The sequence below is a fragment of the Nannospalax galili genome, unplaced genomic scaffold (assembly GCF_000622305.1).
Source record: "Nannospalax galili isolate Female #2095 unplaced genomic scaffold, S.galili_v1.0 scaffold846, whole genome shotgun sequence".
NCBI classification, from domain to species: Eukaryota; Metazoa; Chordata; class Mammalia; order Rodentia; family Spalacidae; genus Nannospalax; species Nannospalax galili.
Genome location: NW_008356458.1, coordinates 3,059,423 through 3,077,590, shown reverse-complemented (window position 1 = coordinate 3,077,590; position 18,168 = coordinate 3,059,423). Strand labels below are relative to the sequence as shown.

Genomic DNA, 18,168 nt, shown 5'->3' with positions numbered 1-18,168 from the left:
TGCCATTTTTTCATCTAAAAAATCTTCCAAAGTCTATTTGTAACTTTGACACAGACACGTTACTTGGAATATGAACAAATGGTTACAGAATTTCAACTGGAAAACCAAACAACTTGAGAGCAAAATACCAAGAAATTCTCAGAAAAGAAAAAGAAAGGAGGTGCTTGATCTAAGAGAAACTGAAGATCAGTTTGGGCTCTTGTTAAACATTGACATTTTTGGAGCAGAATTAAAAATTTTTTTGTGAGGCTATTTAGCCCTTATGTAAGCATATGATGCATGTATGTATCCAGTTCCATGCATGTGAGTCAAATATATGAAAAAGCAACATGAACTGATGGGAAATGGATGCATTATTCAGTGGAGGCAGAAAAGGCAAATCAAGCCATCTACTAGCTGGCTCCTCCCAGATTTCCTTCAGGATAGAGGCTCCTCTCTCAGACACAGTTTTATTTGGTAAACAATTCAGGGTCTTAGAGGAGCCAGGATTTCAACTTTTTCTCAGGTTTTCAGAGCGTGAGAAGCCCAGCTTGTTGGTGTGGAGCAAAGCATGGAGTGAGGGTACATAGGAAGGTCTCTTGAGCAGCAGAAGAATTGCTGAGCATCCATGGAGGTGCCTGACATAGGTACTCATCAGACCCCAGGAAAGATGTTGGTTGTCTGGCCTACTGAGATGGCACTGCAGATAAAGGCACTTGCCATCTAGCTTGATGACCTGAGGTTGTTCCTGAGACCCACACAGTGGATAGAAAGAACCCACTTCCACAAGTTTTCCTCTGACCTCCTCATGGACACTGTGGTCTCTCTCTCTCTCTCTCTCTCTCTCTCTCTCTCTCTCTCTCTCTCTCTCACACACACACACACACACACACACACGTGTAATTTTTAAAATGGTCTTGGTTGCTAAAGAGGGCAGGGCAGTGGCTTCATCTGTGGGTACAAGTGACCCTGAACATGTGTGGCATGGGATCACCAAACCCATTTGCAGCCTTCTCTGGCTATGGATGCACAAACAAGCTGGCAGGAAGGAGGCCTCCACAACCTGGGCCCCCCTCATAGATAGCACATTATGCTACCCATGGCAGCTGCAGTAAACCTTAACACCAAGCACGTAACCCCAAGTGGAGCAGTAGATGCAGACCTCAGTTGTCATAGTAGCAAAGATTCAAATGAAAGCTGTGAAGGGCCAAAGGGCACAAGGGTCCACATATTTAGCAGCAGTTGAGCTCATCATTTTATCATGAGAGATGAGCTGGCTCCATTCCAGAGGCACATGTGATGCCTGCTGTTGCCACGGTTGTTTGAAATAGTCTGTGGTAACTGTTTATGATGAACCAGATAAATGATATAACAGCAGTCAGTTTTAGTAAAAGTTGATGATGAAGCTGTTTTGGACAGTTAAGGATATTTTCTGTTTGTTACTACAATATCTTGTATGTACATTTAATTAAGGAGCTGCTTTATCTGGACACCTTTGTAGAAAACACAGAGCTCAGGGGCTGGGAAGATGGCTCAGTAAATATTGTAAATCATGAGGATCCTAGTTCAATCCCAGCATCCATGTAATTCAAGAAAAAAGAAGAAGAACGAAAAAGCTAGGCATGGCAGTGCAATGCCTGAATGGCCCGGGACTGGAGAAGCAGAGATGGGAGAGTCCCTGGCCTTGTTGGCCAGCCAGTCTAGCCAAATCAGTTCAGTGAGAGACCTTGTCTCAAAAACTAAGGTAGAGTGCCATTGAGGAAGATTCCTGTAGTCAGCCTCTGGCCTCCACACCTCACACACACACACACACACACACACACACACACACACACACATGTACATACCTACGTACCCACACATATAAACACATACTTAGACACACACAAAACTCAATATGAAATAAGGATGCTCCACAAATGTTTATTTTACCATATTCTGTTGGCTTATTTGTTTGACCCTACAGTCTTGTGCTAAGCAAACCACTCTACCACTAAGTTCTGTCCCCAGCTCTCTGGTTGTTTAACATTGGTGTGTTTGACAAAGGAGTTCAGTGGATGTCTGCAAAACTTATCTGAAGAAGTTGCCCTGGAAGTTACTAAGCTAAAACTGAACTGGTTACCAGGAGCCGTGGAGGAGCTGATTGGAAACAGAAGGCCTAAAAAGCAAGGAGGCAAGCCTCCTTACAGAGGTTACTTCTGTGTTGGGTATGGGACTGCTATCTTTAAGTTAGTTGGCTCATACAAAGAATTATCTTGAGTTGACCTGAACTGCCTTGACCAATCTATATGCTCTCGGAATTTAACATTTTTTTGTTGGTATTCTTTTTTTTTTTTGAGACAGGGTCTCCCTGTAGCCTGAGCTGTCCTGGAACTCACTTTGTAGACCAGGCTGACCTTGAACTCACAGAGATTCGCATGCCTCTGCCTCCTGAGTGCTAGGACTAAGGCTGGCATCAAACTCATTTCATCCTGCCTGAGCCTCCTGAATGCTGTGAGCCTAAGGAGTTGGATTATATTCTGCTAGGTCACTCTTATGCCATTATTAGTTCGTGTTGGTTTTAATGCTTATGGATGTATGCACCTGCAAATTAGCATTTCAGAAAGATTTGTCTTTTATATTTGCTTCCATTTGAGGTTCCTGGCAGGAAGTTTTGATTAGGTGGTTAATATAAACATGAACAGTTAAAATTTCATTTACATGCTGGCATACTCACATTTTCCTGTTAAAGATTTTAAGGAGGGAGGAAAGGACTTTCCTGTTAAGAACTGACAGCACCCAGTTGGTTGAATTGTTTGCCTGACATTGGTTACAGAGTGTTGGGGCAGACTCTTGAGCACACCTCTGCCTGTACCTTTTAGAAGCCGAAGAAATGACTCCTTCCTCTAGACTGTTGTTTCAGTTTCTTGTTCCAGTGCCCCTGGCTTTTCCCACTGTCTCCCTGCAGGAAATCATCTCTTTTTTTTTTTTCTTTCTGTTTATTCCACTTGACTCTTTTCTGATCACTTCCACATTCTTTTTTAAAAAAATATTCATTTGTTTATGTATATGAGTGTATTCCTTGCATGTATTTGAGTGCAGCCAGGTCATGCAATGCGCTAGGAGTCCAGAAGAGGATGTTGGCTTCCTTGGAACTGGAGTTAAGGATGGTTATTAGCCACCAGGTGGGTGCTGGGACTCTAACCCTGGTCCTGTGCAAGAGCAGCCAGTGCCCTGAGCCATCTCTCCAGCCCCCTCACAACCACATTCTTAAAAAATAGCTTTTGCTGTGGACTTGTGTCCTTCCTGTTGCTTATGTTTGGAAATGACAGTGTCTTCAGGGTCTGTTCGGATAGCCCCCTGGAAGTCTGTCCCTCTTAAAATTTCTGTGACATTTTCTTTCAATCTCTTACTCATTCCATTCAGCTTTGGAGAGCTATATTTATTTTTTTAAAAGATGTTTTTAAGATAGAGTCTGATGTGGCCCAGGCTGGCCTCTGACTCCTTGTATAGCCTAGGATGAACTTGATTCTCTTGGCTCCATCTTTCAAGAGGCAGGATGGCCTGCGTGCCTTCTCATGCCCAGCTCTTTTTTAGTTTTAGGTATTTTCTTTAATCCCTACTTAAAGTCTTTAAGATCCCATTTGTCACTGAACCCCTCCCTGCCTTTACAGAGAGTATGAGGCATCACCGAGTGAGCTAGTGACAGTGCTCTTTCCATAATGAAAGCTGATTATGGGAGTGGCATGGTGGAATTTTTCAGTTTTCCATCTCATCCAGATGAGGTTCCTTGATCAGAATGCTCTCAGTGTCCCAAGAGGCAGATGCACCCATATTCATGTATAGATGTAAAGCCATCTGAAGCCTGGTAGAAAGAAGTGTTTATTCATTCTTTTAGTCCTACTTAGCATGGAAAAGCATGAGTTTACCAAGAGATTAAAAAAAATCTCTAAAGATAACTTCATCTTGATTCATTTCGTTAAAAACTTTTTTGTTTTTTTTTAAATGCCCATTGAAAAGAAAGAATAATTTTTTACCCTACGTTTCTCTTTCTTTTTGTGATATTCCATCTTCCCCCTTCCTGTGCTGGGGACCAGACCTAGGGCCTTATACTTGATAGATAAGCACTCTTCCAAGGAGCTAAACTCCCACACATGGCTCAGAGAATTTTTAAGTCATTGTGGTGGTTTGAATGAAAATATTCCCCATAGGCTCCAAGTATTTGGACATTCTGTCCCCACATGGTGGCGCTGTTTTGGGAGGTCTTTCTTAAAGGCGTGGCTAGCCTGGAGGAAGCACATCACTGGGGGTGGGCTTAGAGAGTTCTTAAGCCTTGCCAGATCTCTAGTTACTCTCTTGCTTCCTGTGCCTGTGTGATGATGTGAGAGCTTAGCTTCTGATGCTCCTGCTTCAGCCACCTCCAGCCACCATGCCTCCCTGTCATGATGGACCGTAATTCCCCTGGAACCGTAAGCTCAAATTAACTCTTCCTTCTGTAAAGTACTTGGGTCAGTGTTTCTATCACAGCAACAGAACAGTGCCTAATATAGTCATAGAACTAGCAAATAATCTGAATTTGCAATTGTTGAGTCAGGCTTCCCTCTTGCCCCATCTTACAGACACACTCCACTTGCCTTCCATGTCTGTGACAGTGTCCGCTCCCCTGTGGTGTGATTTCTTACTGAACACAATTTGCTTCAGACCTCTGTACTCCAGAGGCCTCCTGTTATAGATATGATGGAAAATGAGTCCATATTCACATTATCCTTATTTAATGATAGTGACTGAGGCTTAAAGATAAGATGGTCAGCTGCTAGGGGGGCAAAGTTATTGCGGCATCTCACAGTGCTGAATAACACTATTTAGCCAGCAAGCTGACTTAATGACTTGTACTGGGACCAGTGTGGCATTCCTGTTCATGAGTTTGAAGTTCTACATACTGTCTACCCCCCAATGTGCACACACACACAAAAACATACATTACACAAATGCACAGATACACATACACTTATATGCACATACACATATGTACACATACTCATATACACTTGTACACACTCATACACACATACACGTACATAGTCCTGTACGTACTCTTGTGTACACAATACACACATACACAGTGCGCGCACTCAGGCATACTCATACACACATACATACCTACATGCACACCGTCATACACATATCCACTCATACACATACACACACATAAACACATACTCATATATACACATACATGCACACAGTCATACACATACACACAGACATACACATACATGTGTGCATACACTCATACACCCGCGTATATGCACACACTCATGCACATATCCTCATTCTCACCCTCTCACACAACCTAGTAGAGATTTGACACTTGGGGACAGTATCAGTCACTCCATTAGAAATAACTTCACTGCCACTGGCTCTCATGCCTTTTAGTACAAACCGCTCTTAGGTTTCTAAACTCCATTTGGGTGCTTAGAATAAAAAAAAAAAAAAAGTTGGGTCCTTTTTGTTTTTATGTTGGCCAAATTTCATTTCTACTGTTGGGAATGAAAGTTGATAGTCACACTCTGAAATTAATAGCTCTTGGCAGATTTGGGCACTGCAGAGATTTTTAAGCAAGGCGATCAGTGTGATGGTTACCTCTTCTTTATTTTTAGGTTGATGCCTTTCCTCCCAATGGCTATGGCTTGTACAACATTGTGGGGAATGTGTGGGAGTGGACCTCAGACTGGTGGACCGTTCACCATTCTGTTGAGGAAGCACACAATCCAGTGAGTATCATTCTGGAAGCACACTTGTAGCTGGGGGTGATGACATCTGTTCCTGTTCAGACTACAGCAAGGATCTCATGTGTTTCTCATTATATCAATCTCATATTTCCCTAAAGGGACATTAAGCCCACTTCTCATTTGAACTTTGGAGTGCTATATAAAAATGTCTCATTTTATGTGCTTTTGGATGGGGATAATGCTAACTATTTGCAGGAATCTACTTGTACCTTTAGAATTTTTACTCTGTCTCATAAATTTGAGCTAAGTGTGATTTATAAATAACTACAAAATTCATTAATGTAGCTGGGCATGGTGGTGTATGCCTTTAATCCCAGTATTTGAGAGGCAAAGTCAGGTGGGTTTCTGTGAGTTTGAGGCTAGCTTAGTCTACATAGTGAGTTCCAAGCCAGCCAGGCCTTTGTCCCCAAACATTTAAGTTACTGTTTTTAGTATTAACTGTTAAAATCTGTTAGATGGTATTTTTCATGCAACTCCTTGTTTGAGTTTTGATGGGTTCAGATTTTGATTCAGCAGCATTATGCAAAGAAAACAAGAATGTGTGCTTTCTCAGGTAAATGTTGAGTTGGAAACTTGGGTCATTTGCAGTTATTTCAAGTCTGTTGTATGACAGGGGATGCATCATATACCTTGGGAATAGAAGACAGCTTTGTTCCTCTAAGGTGTATATCTTCTGGTTTGTAAAAAAATTTCAGATACAAGTGTTCTGCTACCCTACCTCTAAAACCAAACTCTGCTTTTCCGCCAAGTGTACAAAACTTGAGATTCAGCTGGGTGGGGTGGCATTCACCTTCAATCCAAGAACTTGAGAAGCATAGGCAGGTGGATCTCTGTGAGATCAAGGCCAGCCTAGTCCACATAGTAAGTTCCAGGCCAGCTGGGGCTACAGGGAGAGCCTGTCTCAAAAAACAAAATAAAATAAAAAATAGAACTTGAGATTCAAAATGGATATTCAGAAAGTACTTCCTTTAAAATAACGTCTTTGCATACTTTTTGTCTTTGAATGGTTTGGGGCTGGAATACATAATCGTCCCATCTCTAGGTAACTTAGGAAAGAACAATATTAAAACTAGTCCCATGGGGAGCTCAACAGGTTTAACCTTTTGCAAAGGCAGTGAAGATGATAAAGAAAATTAATTCTTCAGTTCCTTCTCATTGGAGGGTTAAACACCTCAGAGCAATTGAAGAAGCCTGTTGACTCTGTGCCCCAGGCCATTTTTCATAATGTGTGGATAAATTTCTGCTTGATATGCTTAATTTGCTTTCACAGACAACCACATGGGCTGTTTATGAATAATCTAGAGACACAGATCTACTTTTGGAGGGTTTAGATGAAAAAGCTGAGTTCTTCAGAAACTATCTCCCCCACCCTCTGTTTTTCCTCTACTTTCTGGCAGGGCTGGTGGAAGTAATGGTTAAAGACAACCTGTCTCTTCGAAATGAGAATAAGGTTGTGAGTCTTGGTGAGTCTGTGGTCGGGAGCTGCATTCTCTACTGGCAGGACGTGACTTGGCATTGGTTGTCAGAAGCAGAAATAGATTTTTTCTTTCTCTGTCAGATTAAAGCATCTGCATGTTTGGAAGGGGCTGTGCAAGGCTCCAGAACTTTGGCAAGTTGTGAATGTATCTATCTGACCATCTGGTGTTGAGCTGAGCATGAATTAGCTTTCAGTTTTATAATGGCTTGAGTTTCTTCTAAGGATTTGCAGAAAAATTCACATTTTTCATTTTACCAGTCCCAGGCTCTTTCCTGGATGTCATCCTCGTTTCATTGAAATTGTTCCCATTTTTTATGTATCTTTGCCACAGTGGATTCATTTGCTTTTTGATTTGATGGGATTAAAACTCAGTAGTTCAGAGAACTAAACCCTAACTCCAAAGGCACCACCAGTGAGGTTTTGACAGCTTTCTTCATTTCCAGTAGACAAGTTCTCAGCATTGCCTTCATCAGTGACTATGTCAGCCACTCAGGGGAATACTCAGCCTTCACGCTGTTTGCCATTCTGCATCTAGAATGGTCTTTGTGGAAAACAAATCTAATACTGTTATTTTCCAGTTTAGATTTCGGAATGGCTTTTTCGCACGTGTGTGTGTGTGTGTGTGTGTGTGTGTGTGTGTGTGTGTGTTTCTTTTTCTGAGATTCAGTCTTATTATATAGTACAGGTTGCTGGCTTGGGATAGACCCTGGCCCCTTTCATCCACATTATCAGCAGTTTCTGTATGCTGTGGTTTTCTAGGAGCTGGGAGCTCCTTGGGCCTATTTCTTTCACAAATGAGCAGCTTGGCTAGGTGGGGTCTTGCCCTAAAGGTACTCTTTCCTTTTTTTTTTTTTTTAATAAATAATTTATTGAGAATTTCATATATGCATATAAGGTGTTTTAGTCAAATCCACGCCCACTCCCTTCCCTCCAACTCTTCTCATATTGCCCCATCACTTTTTTTTCTGATAACTTCATGTACTCTTTCTTCTTCTTTGATTGATTTATTTTTTTAATGGGGTTTTTGGCTACTCTAACATTCCCTCCTCTGAAGAGGTAACCTTAAAATCCTTTAAGGATTAGATAAAAGCTCCCAAATATTTTCGACATTTTTGGCCTTGGAACAGAATATGTTGCTAAGAGGCCCAAGGACATTGTGAGTTTTAGCTAAGAAACTGGCTACTTTTCTTTGGGGTCTTTTTACCCTAACTGCCTAGCCAATTCCTACCTCCTATTCTTATCACACCGTGCTATGAAGAGGTTACCCAAATTGCCAATAGGGAATCGAAGGGTACTCTTTCTTAAAGAGCAAATCTGGAGTCCTCTCCTTAGTGACTCTAATGTCCTTTAGAATTGGGAACCTTTCTTCTAGGACAGGCCCTGGCTACCTTGACTGCAACATTAAGCTTCCCAATATTCTTTTTCTCCCTGAACTGTGTATTTTGTATTTCTTTCTGCCCCAGTTTTTCTTTTTCATTGTAAGTCTGCATAAATATTCAGCGTTAATAATCATGCCACAGATTCAAAATTCAGCTGCCTTGATAATTCCTCCACCAAAGAAATGAGTCCACTACTTTTTAATTTAGCCTCAGGCAAGTTCTTAGGCCATTGGCAAATGGCAGCCAGATTCTTTGCCAAAATATCCCAGTTGCTGTTTTAGCCCTTGCTTCCATCTCCCTCTGGCCTGGCTCTACCAAAGTGGCCCACTAAGCTCTGCTTACAACATTTAACCATTTTTTTCTAGTCCAAACTTCCAAAGTCTTCCAAATTCCTTCCAAAAACAACATGATCAGGTTCTTCACAGGAATAACCCCCTCTCTGCTACCAATTCTGTATTAGTTACTTTTCCTTTGCTGTGTTAAACACCATGACCAAGGAAACTTGTAGAAGAAGAGTTTATTGGGCTTACAGTTCCAGAGGAATAAGAGTCTGTTGTGGTGGGGAAGTATGGCAGCAGTGTGGCTAGAGTGGAAACCTGAGCACCCGCAGCTTCAGGCAGGCATGGGAAGCAGAGAGAGCAAACTGGAAGTGGGGCAGAGCTATAAACTCTTAAAGCCCACTGTCAGTGATATGCTCCTCCAGGTAGACCACCCCTCCTAAAGGTTCCATGACCTCCCCAAACAGCACCGCCAACTGACCAAGTGTTTGAATACTTAGAGCCTATGAGGGACACTTCTTATTCAAACCACTATACCGTTCTTAATCTACTTGATATTGTCAGTATTTTACATTTCAGCTGCTCTGGTTAGTATTTGGTACTATTTTACTGTGGTTTTCTCGTCCTTATTTTTTTAAATTCACTATTATTATTGGGGAGGGGTGCATATGTGGAAGCCAGAAAACAACTTTGTGGAGTTGGTTCTCTGCTTCCACTTTTATGTCTGTCTGTTCTAGAGATGGAACTCATTGTCAGGTTTAGGCAAACTCCTTTGCCCACTAAGCCATCTCACAGTTCCAGTTGCCATTTTGTGATGTGTGTACCTGTGGAACATCTGGCTAGCATATTGAGCCACTTCTTTTGTTCTTGGTTTTTGGTCACATCTTTTTTTTTTTTTTTTCCACACATACGTAGTTATTTTTGATTGAATACCAGACATTCTGTATGGAGAACTGTGCAGAGTTTTTGAGGTCTAGATAGTATATTCTTTAGAGTATTTACCTTTGCTTCTAGAAACTTCTGTGCAATATTAGCTTAATCCAGTCAGGAACGCAAATGATATGAGACTGAGCTTCAGTCACTGTGAAAACTGGTCTATTTCTAGTTCACCTTGGCATAGTTCTTCAAGGTACCAACGAAAAGCCTGGGGGTTTTACCATGTGTGTAGAACTCCAGGTTTTTTGTTTCCTTAGGGCCGTGAGTCCATTGGAAGTCCTATTTAGCATCCACTGCCATTTGAATTAATAGACCTCCAGGAAGTCAGTTTTATCTTTCTAGATATCCCTTTTCTCTGGGATTCGAAGTGCTTATCTGGTTTGATCAAATCCTGTTTCTCTTTGAGGTCCTAATTTGTTTGTCTTTCTTCCCCCAATGACTTGTATATCTTTAGTGCTTAGCAAAGAACCTGGTGTGTAATCACTAATCCTGTAATAATGTCAATTCCTGATAGCTAGGCTTGGAGGAGTTCAATCATTGTCCAAACTCCAGGTGCTTGAAAAGCAGAACTCCTTAGAAGGAGACATTTTCAGGGAAAGTTTCAACCCAAATACCTATGTAAGCATTTCAACCCAGGATCTGACCTCTTTAGTGTCTCGTATTTATATTATCTCCAAGACCAGCTAGCTCATCATGGTCATTTTAAAGCTGCTTTGAAAAGCTTGGGAAAAGTCAGTGCCCCCTATGCAAAAGTTGTTCAGGAAATACCTTCTTAGTCAGTGACTTCAGGGAGCAAAAGTTAATCATTAGTTTTTATTTTATTGGGCAGTCATCTATGGCAAAACAGGTTGCGGAAACAGCCTTGTATACTTTGTACACAGAGTCCTAAGGGAAGATACTTGGCCATGTGGAGTGAGGATCAGTTTGCTCTTGCCTCTGTGTGTGTGTGTGTGTATGTGTGTGTGTGTGTGTTCATCCATCTGTCCATCCATCCTTTGGAGGTGCACCCCCACAGACAACCAAGAGTGTGGCCATTTGCTGTGATATGTTTAAATAAGATTAATCTATATTAATATAACCAGAGTAATATATAAATATAGCCAGATTAGTATATATTAACATTGTATTTTTTTCTTTTTCATTTGCTTACATTTGAAGCCCATATTATCTATGGTAGTATAGTGCTTTCAAGAAAATAAAGAGCTGGAGAGATGGTTCAGCAGTTAAGAACACTGAATGTTCTTGCAGAAGACCTGGGTTTGAATCCCAGCACCCACATGACAGCTAACAACTGTCTGTAACTCCAGTTGCAGGGGATCTGACAGCCTCTTCTGTTCTTTGTGGACATTACATGACATGGGTGCACTTACCTATATGCAGGCAATACACACATACACATTAAAAAAAATAATAAGTTATTAAAAAAAAAAAGAAAGAAAGAGCTAAAAATAAATGTAGAAGAGCTGGGTATGGTGGTGCACACCATTAATCCCAGCAACCAGGACACAAAGGCAGGCAAATCACTGTGAGATTGAGACCAGCCTGGAATGTTCTATGTATAGTGAGTTCCAGGCCAGCCAGGACAATGTAATGAGACCCTGACTCAAAAAGCTAAAAAACAAAAATAGAACTTACTTAATGTTCTAATTGCCCCCACCTACCTATTCATTGTCACTGCCAGGTCGTATGCTGGTTTGATGTGATGGGATAGAGACTAGCAGTATTTGTCTCATCCTAAGAGGAGGACAGTTACATTTAAGGTAACTGTTGTTTTGAGGCAAGGTACGGGATCTTGTTCTATAGCCCACACTTGCCCTGAACTGGCAATCCTCCTGTCTCTGCCTCCTGAGTGCTGTGCCATCGTGCTTGGCTTAGGCAGGTATTTCCCCATCCACCCATTAGGGAAAGAGTTCTAGTCTTGGAAGTAGCCAAAATAATTTGTGTTATAGCTCTAGCTTTAATAGTAATGGGGTATTTCTCAACTTAGAATACATCTTGAACTTCTTTGTGTATAAATTGGAAATAATTATTGCAAAATTGTTGTGAGATTAGACTTGTTAATGTATGTGGAAATGCTTTGCATTTCTGTATCTCATTGTTGTCTTGTGATTTTATTTCTGTTCTCTTTTGGCTCTCTGATTGGAATAGTGCATGCTTCTGTCAGCAGAGATAATAAGGATGTTGGCCTTTGGAAGCAAAGGACAGGAATATTATACTTAAATTGCCCAATACTCCTCCTACCTGTATCTTAGGTTGGCATATTCCATAGACCTTCTTACAATAAAAACCTCGCTCGCTCATGCTTTAACTTCATGACAGTTTAGTGGCAACAAGATGTACCCAGTTGCCCAATTGTATATATATGCCCTCCCCCTCAGCTTGCCAAGGCTTAGCCAGAGATTCTGTTGTGTTTCTGTGAACATGACTGTTGGTTGTACATTGGATTGTATGACCCTGGACAATTTGGAAATGTGCTTTTTCTCAGAGCTGTTTTGTTGTGGTATAGAACTGACCAGGGGGCTATAAGCCTACCCTCTCTGCCTTCTGTGTGGCATGAAATGTTTTGTCTCTGCTTGTCTCTAAGAACAGTTCTCTGAACCTTCACCTCTCTGCACATGACATATTAAGTGAATTGAGGAGCACAGCAGTCTTCTGGTCTGAGATCAATATGAGTAGTGTTGAGGGCAGGCACCTGGCTCATTAACCCTGCTCAGAGACTTCATTACTGTATGGTGGGTCTTGGCGTATGGACTGGCTTTACTTTGCAGATTCTAAATGCTGTACTTTATTGCTTCTGTTCCATAGTCCTTTTTGTGACCTCCTGGCACAGCTTGTAGATCAAGCTCCTAGTCCTCCTCTGCCTGGCAATAAATGTTAAATGTCATACTGTTCTCCTCCATAGTTGAAATTGTCATACCCATGCCTGCCCCATCCACAAATATCCATTGAGCAAACATCCATTGAGTACTTAGTCTTTACTAGAGGCAGAAAGTTGCTTGGGAGTTTTTACCTTTACTTATATGTTGTTAGTAAGGATACTCTAGGGAGTGAATAAGTCAGTTTGCTGGAGAAGCAGCCTAGTGTTCCAAGTGAGGAAAGCAGGGAGGTATTAATGGAGTTTATTGATGAACAACTAATGGGGATTTGTGAGTGCCAGGGATAAAGCTACGTGAATACAGTGTCTACTTCTTGAAACTGTTTCAGAAAATAATTTTAACTTTGCATTACAAGACTTTGAAAATCTTTTTGGAGGGAGTGCTTATGGGTCTCTGTTGCCATTTTTCTGTGTGGTTTTGGTGTAGAGCTATTCATCCAGTGAACAAGAACTACTGAAAAATAGAAGTTGGCATGAGCATATAGAGCTTGAGATTTAGAGCCTTTGAATACATTTCCCAGTGCATTATACAAGCACATGGAAAGGGTGAATGCTAATTCTAATGTTCAGAAGATGGCAGAAATATTTGTTTCTACTTCTTAATAGAAGTACCTTCAATCAGAACTCATGCCACAACATTTTTTTCCTTTTATGTGTATGAGTATATTGTCTGTATGTATGTAAGTGCACCAATGTTGTGCGATACCCACAGAGTTCAGAAGAGGGAACCCCTGGAGCTGGAGCTATGGACAGCTGCCAGCTGCCAGCTGCCATGTGGGTGCTGGGATTTGAACCTGGGTCCTCTGGAAGAGCAGCCAGTGCTCTCAACTGCTGAGCCATCTCTCCAGCCCCTCATGTCACAACTTTGATCCTTCCTGAGCACAGAGAGTGGCACACCCCTGAGCCATCTCTCCAGCCCCTCATGTCACAACTTTAATCCTTCCTGAATACAGAGAGTAGGACATTAAACTGTGCTATGCCTTCTTTGGGGCTGGAATCCGTTTTTTGCTCTTTAGACAACTGTGGTCCCAGCCTCTGGCTAAGAGCTTCCTAGGCAGCAAGAACTCTCTAACAGCTGGGGCAGGATGTGGCTATAGAAATGCTCTGTTTGAAGGTGCTAAGTACAACCAGAATTTTCTCATGGAGGATCATGGCTTTTCAGGTCCCTGAAGACCTTAATAGCATTTGCCTCTTAGTCTTTCTTTTTCTAAATAAGAATCCCCTTTCCCATCTGTTGTGCCTTCAGATAATTTGCAATTCAAGGCAAGTGGGTTACCTCCCTCTGAACAATATCAATGGGAAAAGTATCCAGAACACAGACAGAAACACACAGAATTGCTTGGAACTCAATCTTTAAAATTTTGGATCTTGGAATATTGCATATACATACATACTCAGGTGTCTCACAGCTTGGATAGCTGAAGGTTATTTTATATATTTTTAGTAATTTTGTACACAACGGTCTGGTGAGATTGTTCAGTGGCTAAGAGCACTTACTGCTCTTACAGAAGACTTGAGTTCAATTCTCAGCACCTATGTTGGGTGCTTTACAACTGCCTGTAACTTCAGCTCCAGAGAATCCAGTACAATCTTCTGACCTCCCACCTGTGGCATACACAGATACACAAGCATACACATAAAAATAAAATAAAAAAATAATTTTGTGTATGCAACATCTTATGTACATTGAACAATCAGATTCTAAGCATATTGGTGCTTAAAGTAGTTTTGAGGGCAGATTGGATTAGAGATGCTCAAGTTGTAGTAACTTTACTTTCCAGGGATAATCAACAACAGATTTGGCTTTTTATAAGTGACTTATACGCTGTAAAGGGACAGGGCTCAAGACAGAGCTCTAGAGCACTGGAGTCAGCCCGTATTTCCTGAGCACTTACTGTGTCACAGGGCCATATCTACTCTGCGGGACACAGGGGTGCAGAAGACAGGCCATCTCAAGAAGGCTGCCCTGGGGGCTGGAAAGATGGCTCAGTGGTTAAGAGCACTGTTTGCTGTTGCAGAAGACCCAGGTTTGAATCCCAGCACTCACACGACAGCTAACGACCATTCGTAACTCCAGTTTCAGGGGGATCTGACACCTTCTTTTGTCCTCTGCAGGTAGTGCACGACACAGATGCACTTACATACATGCAGGCATAACTTTCACACACATAAGATAAAATTAATTAATTTTTTAGAGGAAGAAGGTTGCTCCGTGGGCGACATTGGATGCTCAGCACATGAATCAAGATCCACTGTGGTAAAATGTGTTGTGGGTGTGATTGAGATGCAGCCTGTGTGAACTGTTTGTTCTTGGCCATGGAAGCTGTGAAGATATCTCTAGGGGAGTCTTTGAAATGAAGGCAGAGGTTGCCACATCATTCTGCTAGGTCAGTGAATCCAGAGACAAGAATAGTAGGGCCCAACTTTTTGAGGAATTTAGAAGCTAGAGAAAAGATAGCCCCCTACAGCCAGTGTTTAGTTCCTTAAATAAATGTGTAGTCTTCCATACCTAGAACCATTGCGGTCCTCAGTTTACCCTTACCCTAAAGACTTAGTGTCTAAGAGCTAATTGGCTTTCCTCATGTGCACATACTTGTTTCTTTTCATTTTTCTGCGGTATATGCTGTGTATAAAATTTTTGTTAGCTAACCACTTAGGGGCTTCAGAGTGTGACTTAAAATTGTGTTCCTTGTCTTAGTGTGCTCAATTAAAGGGGCTTTTATTAACTGTCCTTTTCATAGTATACAATACTCTTGGGAAGAGAGAGCCATATTCTCTGCGATGGGGATGGTGTGGAAGGTTAGCATAATGGGTTGAGATGATAACAGCAATGTGGAATGAAAAGAGCAGAGTTTGCTAGTAGAATTCTTTGTCGTTCTCAGTAATAGCCTCCTTGTTGCACAGAGTAATAGAACCTTGGTTAGGTGATGAAATAGAGGTCAGTAACCTGTGTTTCCATTTGCAATGTGGCTTTAAAAGGCCATAGGGCCTGAGAAGAGTCATCTCACCCTTGTTTGCCTTGTCCTTCATTTGTGAGTTGCCCTAAGGATGCAAGCCATCTGGGAGCAAGAAATATGAGGACCTGCTACTGCTGTTTGGGAAAGTAGGCAGCCACCGAGGAAGCTGCAGCTGATGGTTAAACAGTTAAGAGAATGGTTTTCAAGTGATTCAGACAGAGGTCTGCATCTGAGCTGTGTCACTAGATAGTGTAGTAGCTTTGGGATAAGGGGATAAAATCCTTGGATTCTGTTTCCTGGTCTGTGAAAGGAGAGGAACAATAAAATTCAACATTGGATTCGTTCATATATTTAAAAAGACACTGAAGCACTGAGCCCCATGCCTGCCCTGTAGTCAGCACTCAGTAAATGAGAGCTAATTAGTATTTCCAAGCACCCCTCAGTGGAAACATTTCTGTTTTGAAAATTCTTTCCCCTCAGCAAAACCTCTTGTTTAATAGACCAGATCACATTTTTCCCCTTGCATTTGCTGGTAGTGAACATCAGCATCACAAGCCCTGGCCTGTACAGAGTTTCAGAATTCCTTGTTGCAGCTCCTTACCGTTTCCATGGCAGTCACACTGATTACTGAGAAGCTGGAACCAAAGACCAGGTACACCACTTTCCTCTAAAGTTGTTTGTCTTCCTCATCCCTTTCTGACCCTGGATGGGGCCTTGTGGACAGGCAGGGCCTGCCAGAGACTCTGACTTTTGGTTCCCTTAGTTGTGTCCACAAATGGCAGGTTAGATCTCAGAGTTCTTTATGGTGGAGGAGGGGGATACTGAATTCTGAGTATGGAATTTGAGCTTTGATCTTGGGCTGATTGCTTGAATCTCTTTGGTTCTGTCTTGTAGTGTCTGGAGTGTAAGTTGACAACTTAGTACTGCACTGAGGGTCAGACCTTCTTCACTAGACTTGTCATCCTGACTTGTGTCGCTCTTGGCCTTCCTTCCTATCTCTGCATATCCAGGACCTCTCTGGGTGAATGGGTTTTCCTCATTATTACATCGAATCCCCCAAGATTCCATAGCCTCTAAATTTGTGTTTAAATTTATTTATTTATTTATATTTTTATGTCTTAATGAATGTTTTGCCTGCATGTATGTAAGTACACCTATGTCATTCAGTGCCTACAGAGACCAAAAGAGGTTGTTGGATCCCCGAGAACTGGAGTTATAGACAGTTGTTCACTGCCATTTGAGTGCTGGGACCCAAACCTGGGTCCTCTGCAAGAGCAGCCAATGCTTTTAACCCTCATCCTCTCATTTTAAAAAACAGAATATTTTTGTTTATTCTTTGATAATTTCATGCATGTAGGCAATGTTTCTTGACTGTATCCACTCTTCCTTCCCCCTCCCACTTCTCCTAGGCACCCCTAACATGTCCCCTCATGTCCTTTCTCTCTTTTATAACCCACTGAATCCAGTGTTGACTGATCCTATTGGCTTGATCTTGTGCCCATAACCATAGCTACAGTGAGTTCATGAGTGTGATGACCATGCCATGTCCAGAGGTCAGCACTCCACAGCACTCTTCTCCATCTTCTGGCTCTTACATTTTTTTTTTCTGCCCCATCTTCTGTGATATTCCCTGAGCCTTTGGTGGTATGTGTTTGGGGGTGGGGGTAGTATAGATGTCCCATTCAGGGCTGAGCACTCAGTAGTCACTTACTCTCAACTTCTAATTTTTGCTTCACATTTTCAGCTTAGTCTTATCTCTTCTGGTAGTCAACAAAAATTAGCGTATGTATAGATGCTGACCCACAGGTGATTCTCTTCTTTATAATTTCCCACATATGAGTCAGTCTGTATTTATGGACGTTTTCCCCAAGTACTGATATACCAGAAGTGCAATCATTACAGATCGTTCGTGGAGGACAAGAAGAGTGTTTCCTTCAACTTGAAGCAATTTTCCATTTGAGCTTTATAGATTATTAGTGTGAATGTTTTTGTTTGTTTTTTGAGACAGGGTGTCATGTAGCCCAGTCTGGCCTTTATCCCTTTATGTAGTTGAAGATGATTAGACTCTATCTTCATTTGCAAGTGTGTGTGTGTGTGTGTGTGTGTGTGTGTGTATGTGTGTGTTTGTGTGTGTTGCTGAGACTTGGAATGTGCTAGCCAAGCACTCTATCACTGAGCTACACCTGTTCCCCTGTCCTGTATGTTGTGTTAAAGGGAACCTTGTGTAGTGCTTTTCAGAAGTTAAGTCAAAGTCGTTGTGCTTATTTGTATAGATTGCGATCCCCTGGATTGTCTTTCTCACACATGTATGTGCATGTTCTCTCCCTCTTCCTCCCACCTCTCTCTTTTTCTCCACACACACACACAAACAGACACACACATATCATATCCTTAAAATAGTCCTAATAATGTGAAGGAAGGCCTGTGGTCTCAGAACAATTTCTTATAATAACTTACGGAGTGGAATGAAGTTGTGACTTTACCCCAACTTTTGAGCTTCATTTGTAGCTTGGGCT

The 18,168-nt window shown here is 41.7% G+C and overlaps 1 protein-coding gene across 6 annotated transcripts in view; it reads left to right on the top strand.

Annotated features, from left to right (window-relative positions):
* Nucleotides 1–18,168, top strand: part of Sumf1 (sulfatase modifying factor 1) — a 97,934-nt gene that overhangs the window by 37,749 nt on the left and 42,017 nt on the right. For all 6 annotated transcript variants that reach the window (XM_029556911.1, XM_017803617.2, XM_008854566.3 and 3 more), the window contains one exon: nucleotides 5,619–5,732. In XM_029556911.1, the coding sequence (XP_029412771.1) occupies nucleotides 5,619–5,732 (114 nt within the window). The remainder of the gene's footprint in view (nucleotides 1–5,618; nucleotides 5,733–18,168) is intronic.